General features: G+C 35.6%; 1 protein-coding gene across 1 annotated transcript in view; it reads right to left on the reverse strand.

Moving 5' to 3' along the window:
• Positions 1-13,984, reverse strand: part of LOC136031457 (ubiquitin carboxyl-terminal hydrolase 24-like) — a 134,273-nt gene that overhangs the window by 42,841 nt on the left and 77,448 nt on the right. Inside the window, exons 18-21 of the mRNA XM_065711072.1 lie at positions 13,677-13,812; positions 7,239-7,497; positions 3,703-3,902; positions 1,536-1,672 (exon numbers count right to left, since the gene is read on the reverse strand). Coding sequence (XP_065567144.1) covers positions 1,536-1,672; positions 3,703-3,902; positions 7,239-7,497; positions 13,677-13,812 — 732 coding nt within the window. The remainder of the gene's footprint in view (positions 1-1,535; positions 1,673-3,702; positions 3,903-7,238; positions 7,498-13,676; positions 13,813-13,984) is intronic.

Here is a 13,984-nt window from a genome sequence, read left to right on the forward strand (position 1 = left end):
GTGATATGTGAATAAGAATGTGCGAAATTCACAAAAATGAGCTGACGAAGCAATACTTTGTTCGTTTGTTTATTGTTTTGCATAGTTGCACAATTTCAGAGACTTAATAAATGAAAACGGTTCGTCGTTTCTCAATTCACCTGATATCGACACTAAATTTGCTGTTTGCGGATTCGATTGCTATGAATTCACCTGATTACACCAACAACGCTGAATTTGCTTTTGTATTAACTCGATAACAATCCCAAATTTGCGTCAAAACGACATTTCCCATTCAGTTATCAATAATAAACACATTTACTTTACGGATTGAACTGAATATTGAATACTCACTTTGAATATTGAAATGGATTTTGAAATGAATATTGAATTCGAAATATTGATTACGAAATGAATACTACTCTTCGTTTCTAAATTTGCCAACGATGCTTCTCGTGCCAATACTAAATTTGATATTTATGTGTTTGCCCACTACGCATGCGCGATTTCAATAATAAATTCACTTATGTAACAATACTAAATTCACGCCAAAACGATATTTCTTATTCCATTATGCATTTCAATCAGATTTTACGGATAAAACAAAACAAAATTATTCTTCGTAGCTAAATTCGCCCGAGAACGATATTCCCTTTGTGATACTAAATTTGGTATCTATGTATTCGCTCGCTGTGCACTTGTTCGATAACCATTGATGAAAAAAAAATTAATTAGAATTTGCAATTAAATGAACATGGTAACATTTTATTTTTTTCAAGAGACGGAGGATCTAAACACCCTCCCCATCCCTCCTCGTACAATCAAATCTGGATTTTCTCTCATAAAATTATTCGACGACAAGACAAATTTGTAAATAAGATTTTAGGAATGTCAGCTTAATAAGAAGCAAATTCTGTAAAAAAAGAATGCCATTAATTAGAATTATTCAATTAAATTAAACTTAAAAATTCAGTATTATGTACATTACCTCTAACTGAAACACCTTCTTGAAAGCTCCGCATTAAACGCCACGCATTGCACCAGAAAAATTTGTACTATAGAATTCAATAATTTATATTGAGTTGCCTCGCAATCGCTAAGGTGATTAGAAAAGATTATTTGTAAAACGATGTGGAAAGCTTGTGCCTCCTAAATTTAACAAAAACAATATTTTTTTATTAAGAAACCAAAACATCATTAATTTGAATTCGGCAAATAAATTAAATTTAAAGATTCAGTATTATACGCATTTCCTCTGACAGTAGGTAGCATTTCTTTTTTTCAGGAGAGGAGGTGGGGGGGTCTAAGCACACCATCTCCATTCCTCCTTGCACAATTAATTCTGGATTTTCTCTCATAAAACTATTCGATCTATAATGCAAATTTGTAAGCGCGACTTTAGGAATGTCAGCTTAATAAAGAGCGAATCTTGCAAAAAAAAGAAAGCAAAAAGAACGCCATTAATCAGAAATCGACAATTATATTCGATTTAACGATTCATTGTTATGCACATTACATCTCAATGAAACCCTCAGAAAAAAAACAGAAAAAAATACCGTCATTTTGTCTGGCCTTATAAGTTCCACCAAAAGCTTCAGCTTCCAAGGCTTGGTCCGTCATTTCAACTTCCTCGACTGATGTGTCGTTGAATTTATACCATTTACTTTTAGACCCAACATACGGACTTGTAGACCTGGAAAAAACATTATTAAAAAATATTTACTAGTTTAAACATCACACAGTCCTTTACGAGCCATTCGCACGGTCCTAAGGCTCTTTAAAAAAAAAGCAAGGGTTAATACATAAATATAAGCAAACAGTTTTATCCCTTGAATTCTAAATATTAACTTTGAATTCATTTTGACTAAGCCCATTTTAAAATTGGCGATACTCATTCGATAAAATCGCCAATACCCCCCCCCCCCCCTCAAGAGAATATTTTTCGAATAGATGATTGAAATAGCATAATCAAAACCAACTATCATTCTTATTTTTGAAGTTGCTCCAATTTTATTTTTCAGATTCTATTTGGCTTCTGAGCAGTTAATCTATCAATGTTATTACGTCTACAGATCCGAAAGTAAACCAGAATCGTCCCTGACCGGAAAAAAATTGTTTTTTATGATGTTTTTTAATTTTTTTTTATGTTTTATAATGATTTATATGATGTTTTATAAATTGTTATTTTATGTTTTTTAAATGTTTTTAAAAAAGTTGTTTACCTGAAATTGTTAAGTTAAAAACTTGCTGAATCTATAAAATTAATTATGAATAATTTCTCTATAAGATGGCATTGCCTTTAAGACGGATATTTCCATTAAAACTTGATTTTTATTGAAACAAGGGAATATCAATGAAAAAAGTCACAAAAATCGACCATGGATTAATTGTTAATTTGGGTTGTTTTCCATGTTATTTCCAAATCTAGCAGAATTTGCACTTTTTTGCATATTCAGTAATTTCAGGTAATTTCGCAATTTTTTTGTAATTTCAGGTAAATAATTTCAGGATTCGGAGCCACAGAAAAAAAAAAACCTTCAAAAACCGCATTAAAAATGTGTTTTAATGAATTTTTATTGCGTTTTTTTGCGAGCCAAGCAAACATTCGAGGGGGGGGGGGGGTCTTGCAGCTATTGTAATCTTGCTTTATTCCATTTAGTTGTTTTATATCCTATATTAATACTGCAAATCTACAAAACAACAACTCAAAAAATAGTGTTGCTACATTCTATCAAAAGCAATGCAATAGCCAAATCAATCATAGAAATCCCTCCTTAGGAAGAATTTTATTTCCATATTAAATTCTACCTTTTCACAAATGGGATAGCTCCTCTTTAAGCTGTGTAACTAGGTAATTTCGAATCAATTGTTCTTTTTTTTTACTAATAAGTTTAACATCACATTTTGGCTGAATTTGGAAATAAATTATGCACGTTGCAAAGGAGGTAGTGTTATATTTTACTTATAAGATTTTTACATCATATATAAATGTATAAAGATTTTGTAACATCAAATTTTGGTTGAATTTGGAATTAGCAAGCAATTCTGATGCTCAGTTAAGCATGTGTTAAGCAAGGTTTGGATGGGAGTTAAGCAAGTATACCCGATGTTACATAAGCTTCAGACAAATGGACAGGCAGAGTTAGTTTTTAAAGCCCTGTCTTCATTATGGGGTTTTCAGGCGAAGTTGGCTGTGTAAAAACAGCTATTTATTGGTCAAAGAACAGACTTTTCAGAAAAAAGTCACTTCAAATGTGCCTGATTTGCCATTAGGCCTTAATAGTACCAACGGTGGGGGGGGGAGGAGCTGCCAAAAAAGTAAAAAGGCACGGGCGACTTTGCCTGAAAAAGCCATAATGAAGACACGGCCTAATTAATATTAAGGGGGCCGGGAGGGGGATTATAAAATAGATCTAGTTTTCTAGTTTCTATAGAAGGCTAGTTTTATAGTCTTCTAGTTTTGCTAGTCAATAGACGATTTATAAAGCCCTCCCTTCATTATGGCTTTTACAGGCGAAGTAGGTTGTGTCAAAAGCAGCTTTTTGTTCATCAAAAAACAGACTTTTCTGAAAAAAGCCACTTTAAATGCGCCTGATTTCCTTTTTTGAGCCTTAAAAGCACCAATGGAGACTGGGGCTGTCTGAAAAAGTAAAAAAGCATGGGCGACTTTACCTGAAAAAAGCAATAATGAAGTTACACCCTAATTTATATGATTGGCTTTACCTCCTTTCTTTGATGAATGAGTAGTAATGGCCAGCGTTTGCTTGGCCACTATGAACAACTATCCCAACTAATTCATACATGTAGCTAGAAGGATTAGCTGCACTGGTTGATACTTCTGCACCATCTATGTCTTCTTGTTGCTGGTCTTGTTCTTCTAGCCCTTCTGCCGTGTATGGCTTCATATCTAACGTCCACGGGAACTATATAAAAAAAATTCAAGATTTAAGTACCCAAATACTTATGCAACACAATACAAAACATTAATCCAGTCAGAATAGACTAAGCAATAAAATCAAAAAGAAGAAAAAAGGAAATACACAAATAGCTTAGCTAACTAAAACTGGGGCGTAGAGCTTCTTCTGAATTGGGATCAAACTAAAGGGGGCCGTAAAACTGGAGCTCGTAAAGGGCAGCTCATTATCTTAGGTAGAGGTTCGCTCGCGCAGATAACCACAAGAAGCCAAATGGATCTAATCAAACATTGGCCAACTAAATCGCTTGCAGCTGAATAATATTAACCTAATAAGATAATTTACGTAGAAAACGTAGGGGATTTTTTTCACGTAGTCGTGGAATTAGCGTGGTAGTGAAACATAACTTTAGGCGAACTTTTCTTAAGGTTTTATTTCTACAATTGGATCGACGAAAAAAAAAAATCCTAAACAAAGCTCAAATATAAGCTTAGACTATGAGAAAACTTAGCACATACAGATCTTCAAATTAATTTTTAATAAATAAGCCTTTAAAGACTCGAGGAGGGCTTTTAGCTTACGAAAACCCAAATAACTCGATACATTCGTAGTTAAAATACAAAAAAACATTAAATTTTCTATCTAATGGAAATATTCTTAGTCCTTTTATACTAAATAGCGAATGTTCTTAATTCTATGGCTTCAGCGAATTGACTTGACTGCAAGAAGACAACAGGTACCATGTGTTATTTTTTTTGCATGCGTAATCACAGAATTAATCCGGATGTAGATTAGATTACTAAGTATAAAGAGTCGAGTCATAGTATGTCCCATACCGGCAAATTCGATTGTTTTCTTTTCCCCGGTCGCTTTGTCTTATAGAGGTGATTGTATAAACTTAGGAGGTGCTGGTCTGATAGGAAATTGAAAGTTTCAGTGTCTTTTTAAAGAGGCAAAAGTAATTAGAGGGCAACTAGCCCCCGAACCCTTTTTTACTCTGAGCACCCCCATAGCCCCCATGGCATTGAATTAATATTTACAAAATAAAGCTGTTCTAGAATAGTCAAAAGGTTTAAAGTACACCTTCTGGGTAGAAATGACCCCCACAGCCCCAGAAGCAATGACCCTAAATCAGATAGATTACACATTGTTCAAAAATAAGCTTTGTAGAAGGGTTACAACATTTGATCTTGGCTGTCCAATTGAAAAGAAACTCTTAGGGATGGTAGCTGTGGCCAAGAATTGCCAGGCATTAATGAGGCTTTCGCCTTCTAATGTTTAGATTTCAATAGCCCTTTTATGAATTTAAGCCCTTTTACATAGCAAAAAGAAAACAAGAAGTGTCACAGTTACAGAAATGCGAGCATTTATTTCATGATTTAAAAAATATGAGCAGCAGCAACGCCTGTGATTGACCCAGTCCTGTCACTAGCGCTGCTGTAGCACAACTATTCAAGGACAGAGTATACTACCATTCAAGGACAAGAGAAGGAGAAACCCAAAATATAGATCTTTGGTCACTACCAGGAAATCCACAAATGAGCCAAGATTAGCCTTTGAATTTACAGACAATCATGTACGTGATCGACCACGTCCTGTCTGACGGTAGTGATGCAGTAATTCCTGGAAAGGCATAGGAGCGTATCCGAAAATTTGACCAAATTGGGAGGGGGGAGAGGCTTTCATTTACTACCAACCAGTTATGCTTTACCCGTTACGAATTCACCCAGCAAACAGAAACTCTAAGAATTGCGAACAGTACAAACAGCTACATTTTGAAGAAGTCAACATTTTAAGTTTTTTTTTTCATAAGGAAAAACAGGATATTGCAATTATCAAAATACAGACTGAAATTAAAACAAAAAGGTTCGTATCATTTTATCGAAGCAACGTCAAAAATTAACAGAATATCTATACTGAGCAACACCTTTGTTTTACGAGTAAAACTACTTCACTATAGCCCAAACACATTTATTACAATATTATGCGTCCGATAAAGTAGCGTCAATATCTTGATGAAGCAAATAAAAAGGGTTCTTTTTTATCAGAATATAAAGCGAACGAGCCATCTTAACAGCAATGGCACAGAAAGCCAGAAACACAGTGTTTGGAATATAGAGAAGCCTAACCCGATATTAGAAATAAGTAAAATTAACCTTTGCAAAAAAAAATATTTAAAGCACAAAGGACATTTAAAATGAAATCTTATTCTTAAAATTAGTTTAGTGGAAATGTACAAAACCATATATGTCTTAAAAAATTAGGAAAGCTCGGGAACCCAATTTTTGATGAAAAATCCACATTCAGGTTATCTAGGTTTGACAATTAGCGGTCACCGGTCACCGTTTGAAAATAAGGAATGTATGTGATAAATCAGCAGAAAATAGTATATGTCATAGAGCTCCAGAAAGGGAATCTTTGTGATTGCTGCAGCGAAAGACAAACACTGCCATTAATTGGCAGCAAACTGGGTTTACTGCCAGAAAAAGTATAAGAAAGAAAGAGTATAACTCTAACATCTTATTGTCAAATGAGGATTGAAAAGCAATGTACATATCCTTGAATAGCTAAAAATGAAGATATACATTATTATGTTTATTATTACGATTATTCAAGATTAAACACTTTAGATTACTAGTTAATTGACTTACTTTCAAGAATATAGAAAGAGCAATATTTTGTTATATTTCAACTTTTTTCAAATGTCAGAAGAATCCTTTTTTTTCTTCTGATTCAGAAAATATCATTTCTATTACTCGCTTCTATCCTGTAAAGGGCAAATGTTGAACTCAATTTTTTGCTGCATACACTAAAGAAAAAATGCTGGCACAGAATGTCATAAAACCACTTAGGCTATTGAAACATCACCTAGTTGCCTTGATCACCCTGTTCGGCTTCTCCCATTGATAAATTATAAGCTGTTAGACTATCGTAATTTGCAGGTTTCTGCAATATCTTTAAATTTTTACCAACTGATATACGATAATCTTCGAATTACTCTACCTACTGGTATATGATAGTATATATGAACACCCCATCAGCTTTCAGGTTCAGGCTTACTCCTTGCTAAACAGGGTATCTTCCACGTTATATCTTATAGCGTTGTATCTTAGACGTTATTTTTGTCTTATACGATAAAATACACCCTTTTAAGTGCATTATTATACCATTTTAAATGCATAGTTGTTTTTTACTTTTTGATGTTGTTATCCGGTTTTTTACTCAAAATTATGAATTTGACCCATCTGAGCTGGTGACACTGGTTTTTGGAACAAATATCATATTGCTATTAAATTGCTCGACCGTAACATTACCAGTTTATCGCTGAATCTTGAATAAAAATACCTGAAGGTAGTCATCAAATTTCAAAGACCGGCCAGCTTCCCAGTCATAATGGAATCGCTTTAATTGTATTACCAAGGTTGATGGAAGAGTTTTTATACACAGCCTTTTGATGGCACTACGCTTTTGGACACATGCCTCGCAATAATAAGCATTGTCACCTTCAAGAAGTTCGCCTTTGACAAACTGTTCCAATGATTCGATCAAAGTGGAGCTTTTCACGGTGACATTTAGAGCCAAAAATATTGATTCCCTTTCATATCTGAAATAAAAAAAAATAATCACTAGAATAAACAAGGGATTAACGGGTACAAAACTTGTGTTTAACCTGGAAAGACAATGGAGCATGTTGCATAGATTCTTTTTACTTATTTCCTTCCTTTATTTGTAATAGCCTCAAAAAGGTGTACCTCCTAAAAATGAAACAAGTTGTAATTTGAGAGTATTTGAGTACCAAGCCCAAGAGCATCGCTTTGACCCCTCCCGTCGCGCAGATTGAAAACCCTTGGATGACCGTGATTTAAAGACATTGGAAGATGTATGATTTTTTAAACAAGAAGAGAATAAGGAATGGGAGAAAGTTGGGGTCACGAATTTTGGGATACTTAAAAAAGTTGGGAGGGTTAGAAAATCTTTTGAACAATTAGGGCGAGGAGACGTGGAGAAGAAACGGGCATAAGCTTCTTACTTTCGGTTCTTTAACACAACGGTTTAAAAATCCTTTAATGCTTCTAGTTTTAACAAGGCATATCATATCCAATATTTTCCTGCTAAACGTACCTATTAAACCTCTGTTCTGGCAATTTGCTTAATTTGAGGGCCTTATCCGTGGGAAGAGGGTGTGTTTATCTAGTACTTCCAATCATTGCTAAATGCCTCTCATTCATCCACCTCTGACGATCTTCCCCCATCTGTCAAGAAAAAACCCTATGATGTTGAATTGGGCACTCCTACAAGACCCAAAGTCCTCAAAAAATAAAAACACCAAAGAATCATAAATCCCCTGATGAAGATGGCCTTCCTTCTGAACTATACAAGAAATGCCCCGAAATAACAGTTGAACAGATCCATGGCATCCTTCAAGACGCACGGAAAACTAATTCCTTCCCAAAGAACTGGAGAGCGTCAATTATAATACCCTTTTATAAGAAAGGAGACAAGATTGAATGCAGAAATTACCGAGGAAAAAGTTTTATTGCTACCACAGTAAAAATATTCGTGATTATTCTCTCGAATAGAAAAATACCCGCAAGAATCAAGACCAGGCAGAGACCGCATTGGTAATATTTTCGACACGCGATTTATTATCCAAAAGTATAACTTACCTCTAACTTTAATGTTTCTGGACTACACCGCAGCCTTCAACTCCGTTACCCGGCACAAGCTCTAGGAAATCCTAGAAATCGAGGGCATGCCTGTAAAGTTGACTGAACTTATTCAGCTATATTACTCAGAGTCAACAAGCCGGGTAATAATCTATGGCGAGGAAACTGAAGAATTCCTAGTCGAAATGGCTGTATTCTCTCTCCAATTCTGTCTAATTTCTGTATAGACTCGGTGCTAGAAAATGCCCGAATGCAACATAATGGTGTCCAAATTGGAGAAAATCTGTCCTTGACCGACTTGGATTACACCGATGATGTCGAACTCCTCTCTGACCCTGAACAGGCTCAAAAAATGCTAGATGCTATTGTCGAATGTTCAAACCTAATTGGACTTAAAGTAAGCGCAGAATAACTAAATTCATGATCAAGAATCATCCGACCCAAATACCTTTGAGCGTAAACTTAACTCAGCTAGAACGGGTTGAGTGCTTTACCTGCCTAGGATCCGTACTTTGCATTGATGGCTCTTCAGACTTAGACATCCAGCAAAGAGTACATAAGGCACAGTTTGCTTTCGCATATCTTTGATAACCCCTTTGGAACCACCGAGAAATCTTTACTTCGACTAAAAGTCGAATCTATGCCGTCAGGGTCCGAACCATCCTACTTTTTGGATGCGAAACTGGTTCCTTGAAGCTTTAACACGAAAGAGCACTAGCTGCCTTCAGACATTTGATGCTCGCGCTAAATACTTTGAGTTCGCCGACAAGATCGTATATCAAGCTCCAATATTCGCCAACTCTGCAAGATTAGAAGACATGTCGCAACAAACGTTAAAAATCACCGCTTAGAATGACTGGGTAATGACCTGCGGATACCACTAGAATACCTGCCCCCCCCCCCAAATATTTTTGGTTAAGCCCTACGACTCTTGGAAGAGGCATCAAGGAGGGTAAAAGAAGAACTGGTGGACACTGATCAAGTCTGACATGGATCTTATTGGTGGCTTTCAGAAATTCGGACATAGATGGTCGGCCCAATGGCTCCCGTTCGCAGAGCGATTGGCAGCAGATCGTGAAACCTGGTCTAAAGAGGTCACAAGGATCCCGGATGCCGGGCGAGGCGGAAACGCTTGACTCCCGCCAAAACTACGAGTAAGTGTTTATCTAGGTCACCCCTAGTGTATTTTTTGGGACCTTTTAACCTTACTGATTAAAACACATATGTTGAAATTTGGATCCAGTTGCAAGTTGGGATGGAGAGACGGTGCCCAGGAGCAATCAAGTGGCGATTGAATGTCACCCTTTGAAAATCTGGCAAATTTTCTCAGGCTCATAGCTTTGGATTGGTAAAATTAAACGTAATAGATTTTATATATCTGGAATCAGCATAAAAAGCCGATTCCTTTGATTCCAATTCATATTGAAAGCCAATTCTTATTATTATCAAAGTTTCGTCTTTTAGAATTTTGGTTACTATTGAGTCGAATTGCTCCTTACTTGCAGTTTGTTACCACAAACTGTTCCATATGAAGTACTGCAAGCCACACAGGAGACATGAAGCTTTAATATCTATCATCAATTACTGTAAAAGGTAATTACAAAGAGCAAAAAAAACCTGAGAAATAAGCTGCAGATACTGGCAGTAAGATGAATCAGTTCCTAAAATATGGTAGTGATCAAATTATGAGTAAGATATTAAAATTATGAATATGATTTTTTACAAATTGGAAATACCTTGCGATTTTAGGAAAACCTGAAAATTAAATCCTTCTAAATAGTAGCTGCCATCTAGTAAAGAGGGAACCTTGCCATAGTAATTAAATGGTGAAACCCACGAATTTAAATAAATTTTCGAACGTAAAAGAATTTTAGACCCTCAGCCAGCTTTGGCTATACATCAGACAGATAAAAATTCGTTGCATGATTCTTGCTTACGCGATCAAAAACTTCCAGTAACTCAAAGGGAAAAATTTACTCAAGATCCTATTCCCTTTTGGTGGTGGTGGTTTGGCCCTATTCCCCTTTTTTGCCCATTTTGCTGTCATGCTGACAAACTACATAAAGAGGACCGATTATATGCTGCAAAATCCGAAACACATATTCATTTTCATTGTTTTTAAGAAAGAATGTCAAAAAAAAAAATACCTTTAATAAAATTGAAGAGAAAAAATTTGAGTTATGATGAAGTTTCGCAAGAAGAACTAAATATGGTATACCTTAGAGGATTTCAATGTTCATATTCTCTAAAAAGGTTCATGGCAAAAAAAAAACAAAAAACTCTGGGGTTCGAGTTTTCCCGTTAATGGTTCTTTGGTTTGGAACGGCAATCCGTGGCATAACTCTGTAAGCTCAGGCAGAGTCAACCCAGCTTTAAATGGGTACCTGGAAAAACCCGGATAAGATAAACATGAAAGGTGTGCGAAAGGACAAGAGGCCCCCTCCCATTGCATTTTCTGTCTAAAGAGCGACGAAAGGGAGATCAGTACCATCAGTATCGACTACAGAGTCTAGTACTGCATCCTTTCCTTTTCTTTTTAACTATGAGGTATACACTTACAAGTTTCAATACAGCACTGGAAATTTTTTTGTAGTACATTGATTAGGTTCCGTCAGAGTCGTCATCGGTCCTAAAGCAACTGACCTTACAAAGTTCACATCCAAGCATCCTTTATATATCCAGGACTATTCGTCTCCTAGCTGATAGTGCGCTCTTTACAACTCCAGCTGACAAAGCAACTTTTAACTTTGGGTCAGATACTAACTAAACAAGACTTAGATAATTGGCCGCATGATCTTCGTTTTCAAAGAAATAAACGTTAGCTGCATTCCAGCTGCTTTTTATCATGACAGTCATGATCTTTATAGGTCGCATAGTCCTATTATTTAAAAGACTTTACGAACACATAGATATAGAGACACATATGTAGAAGCGACAGGGATACCTCTTCTTTCACCACCTTCTTCTTCATGCTTTTATAATTTCAGTTTATGCAATTCGCCTTCTCTAATAAAGCAAACTCGAGTTTAAGATGCCTCTCAATATACTTTTTGCAAAATTAAACCCTGCCCTTCTGTCATGAGGCATCCAAAGAGAAATTATTTATTGCAATCCTGAAGTTAAGCACATAAGATCAAATCATAGCTAAATCCTAATTTTTGAGAACTTTCTTTGTAAATCTTCTGGTCAGAAAAAAATGCCTCCAAAGCTCTTTTCAAAAACTCTTTCTTTGTCAACTATGGCCAAATTTTCGTTAAGCTTAACAACAAGATAAATGAAAAACTCAACAGCACCTGGAAGCAAGAAAGCTACTGGTACTGTCCGTCACAAGCAAGATCAACACGGGAAAAAATCCCTCCCTTTTACAAGCTTTCATAATTTTAAGGGCTGCAGAGAAATTCCCAAAGGATTGTTCTGGGGACCCGGCTGACTGACCGTACTTCAAACAATAAGCTGTACAAAAAGTGTGCCTCAATTCCGCTTTCTAGGGCTGTAATGAGAGAAAGGTTGAGATTGCTAGGGCACGTACTGTGGACGATGGATGACAAATTGCCTTGTCGGCCAAACCGTCTAAGGCTAAACGGAAAGCAGATCATCCGCGGTTGGGGTGGGAGGATGTCATAAAGAAAACTTTGAAGGAAATTGGAACTTCCTGGGAGGGTGTAAAGAGGGAGGCTTTAAATAGATTGGGATAGAAGAGGAGCGTGAGTAGCTGTGCTGGCCTCAGGCGGCTTGGTGCTGCTTTGAGTTGTTAATAGTAGTAGTTGTTCATATTTTCATGTAATGACGACATAACTCGTCTATTATTTTTACTGATCGACTATGGCGTTAGTTGCCACAAAAATTGTATTGAGGCTCTATTTCGGAACCGGAGAAACTGAGTTCAAGCTACCCTGTACATGGTGTTATTATTTGGTATGGTAGCGATATTATTTTGTAATTAAGGAGCGATCTAGTTCAATAGTCACTGAAACTATAAAAAATGGAATTATGGTACCAGTAGATACATCAAAAGAATCCGGGTTTTTATGCTGATTTCAAATATATAAGTTTCATCTTACACATCAAAAGTTACGAGCCTGAGAATATATGCCTTATTTTCCAAAAATGGGAAACACCCCTCTAAAAGCCATATAATCTTAATAATAACCACATCATTATATTCAGCGTATCAGAGAACCCTGCTGGAGAGGTTTCAAGCTTCTATCTGCAAAAATAGAGAATTATGTGTTTTTTGCCAGAAGAAAGATCACGGATGCGTTTTTTTATAGTTCTTCCCATGGGTGATCGTATCGAGCCACTGGTCCTAAAATATCACAAGAAGGTTCATTCAAACGGAATTTGAAAGTTCTAGTTCCCTTTTTAAGTGATAAAAAAAAAATTGGCATGCTCATATTTTTCCGAAGTCACCCGATTAGATTTTGAGATAGCCATTTTGATCAGCATATTAAATATAAAAAAAACAAGTTTTTTCAATTGAAAGTAAGGATCAAAATTAAAATATTACGTATATGATGGGGGTTGCTTCTCATCAATAGATCACTTTTAAGCAACAGTTTTTATGACTTTAAAAGAAGTTATTATTCTAATAAAACAGCCTTTGTGATTCAGGAGTCTTTCTGAAATAACTGGAACAAAATCAGACTTAGTTATTCATGTACGGTGAGCAATCTTCAAAACCTGCATTAATTCAAAAACGTACAAAAATTTAAAAAAAAAAAAAAAAAAAAAAAAAAAAAAAAAAAAACAAGTTTTTGAACTGAAAGCAAGGGGCGTTATTAAAACTTAAAAAAAAAACAGAGATTATTCCGTACATGAAAGAGGCTGTCCCATCCTCAACGCCCCGTTCTTTGCGCTATAGTTTTTTATTGTTTTAAAAAGTAGAGTTGTGACAAAGATTTCAACTTTAGCTTAAAGAGCAGGGCATTGAGTTTTTAAGTTTTAATGTCACCCCTTACTTTCAGTTAAAAAAACTTGTTTTTTTTTATTTATTTAATCTTCTTGCAAGATTGATCCCTGAACTCCTGCCGTATTGCGTTTAAATACAAAGTAGATATTTTCGATTCTGATGTCACGCATTTAGAATCCACAAGTGAACCATTAGTGAAATACTCACCTATGAGGGCACTCTTTACAAATCTTCTGGTCAGAAAAAATCCCTCCAAAACGATTTCGAAAAACTCTTTCCTTGCCAATTTTGGCCAAATATTCGTCAAGATTATCAACAAGATGAATAAAAAACTCAAAAGCATCTGGAAGCAAGAAAAATTATCTATAATAAAAAAGATATGTTTTGGAAAATAGAATTTAAAATTGCGATTGAAAAAAGACGTAAAGAGGAGTCAAATTCTATAGCAAGTGATACAGTGTATGAGCAGTGAAAAATAGAATAAACCTATTTAGCTTTTTTTTCTTATTTAATTT

Source organism: Artemia franciscana, chromosome 9 (assembly GCF_032884065.1).
Source record: "Artemia franciscana chromosome 9, ASM3288406v1, whole genome shotgun sequence".
Classification (NCBI taxonomy): Eukaryota; Metazoa; Arthropoda; class Branchiopoda; order Anostraca; family Artemiidae; genus Artemia; species Artemia franciscana.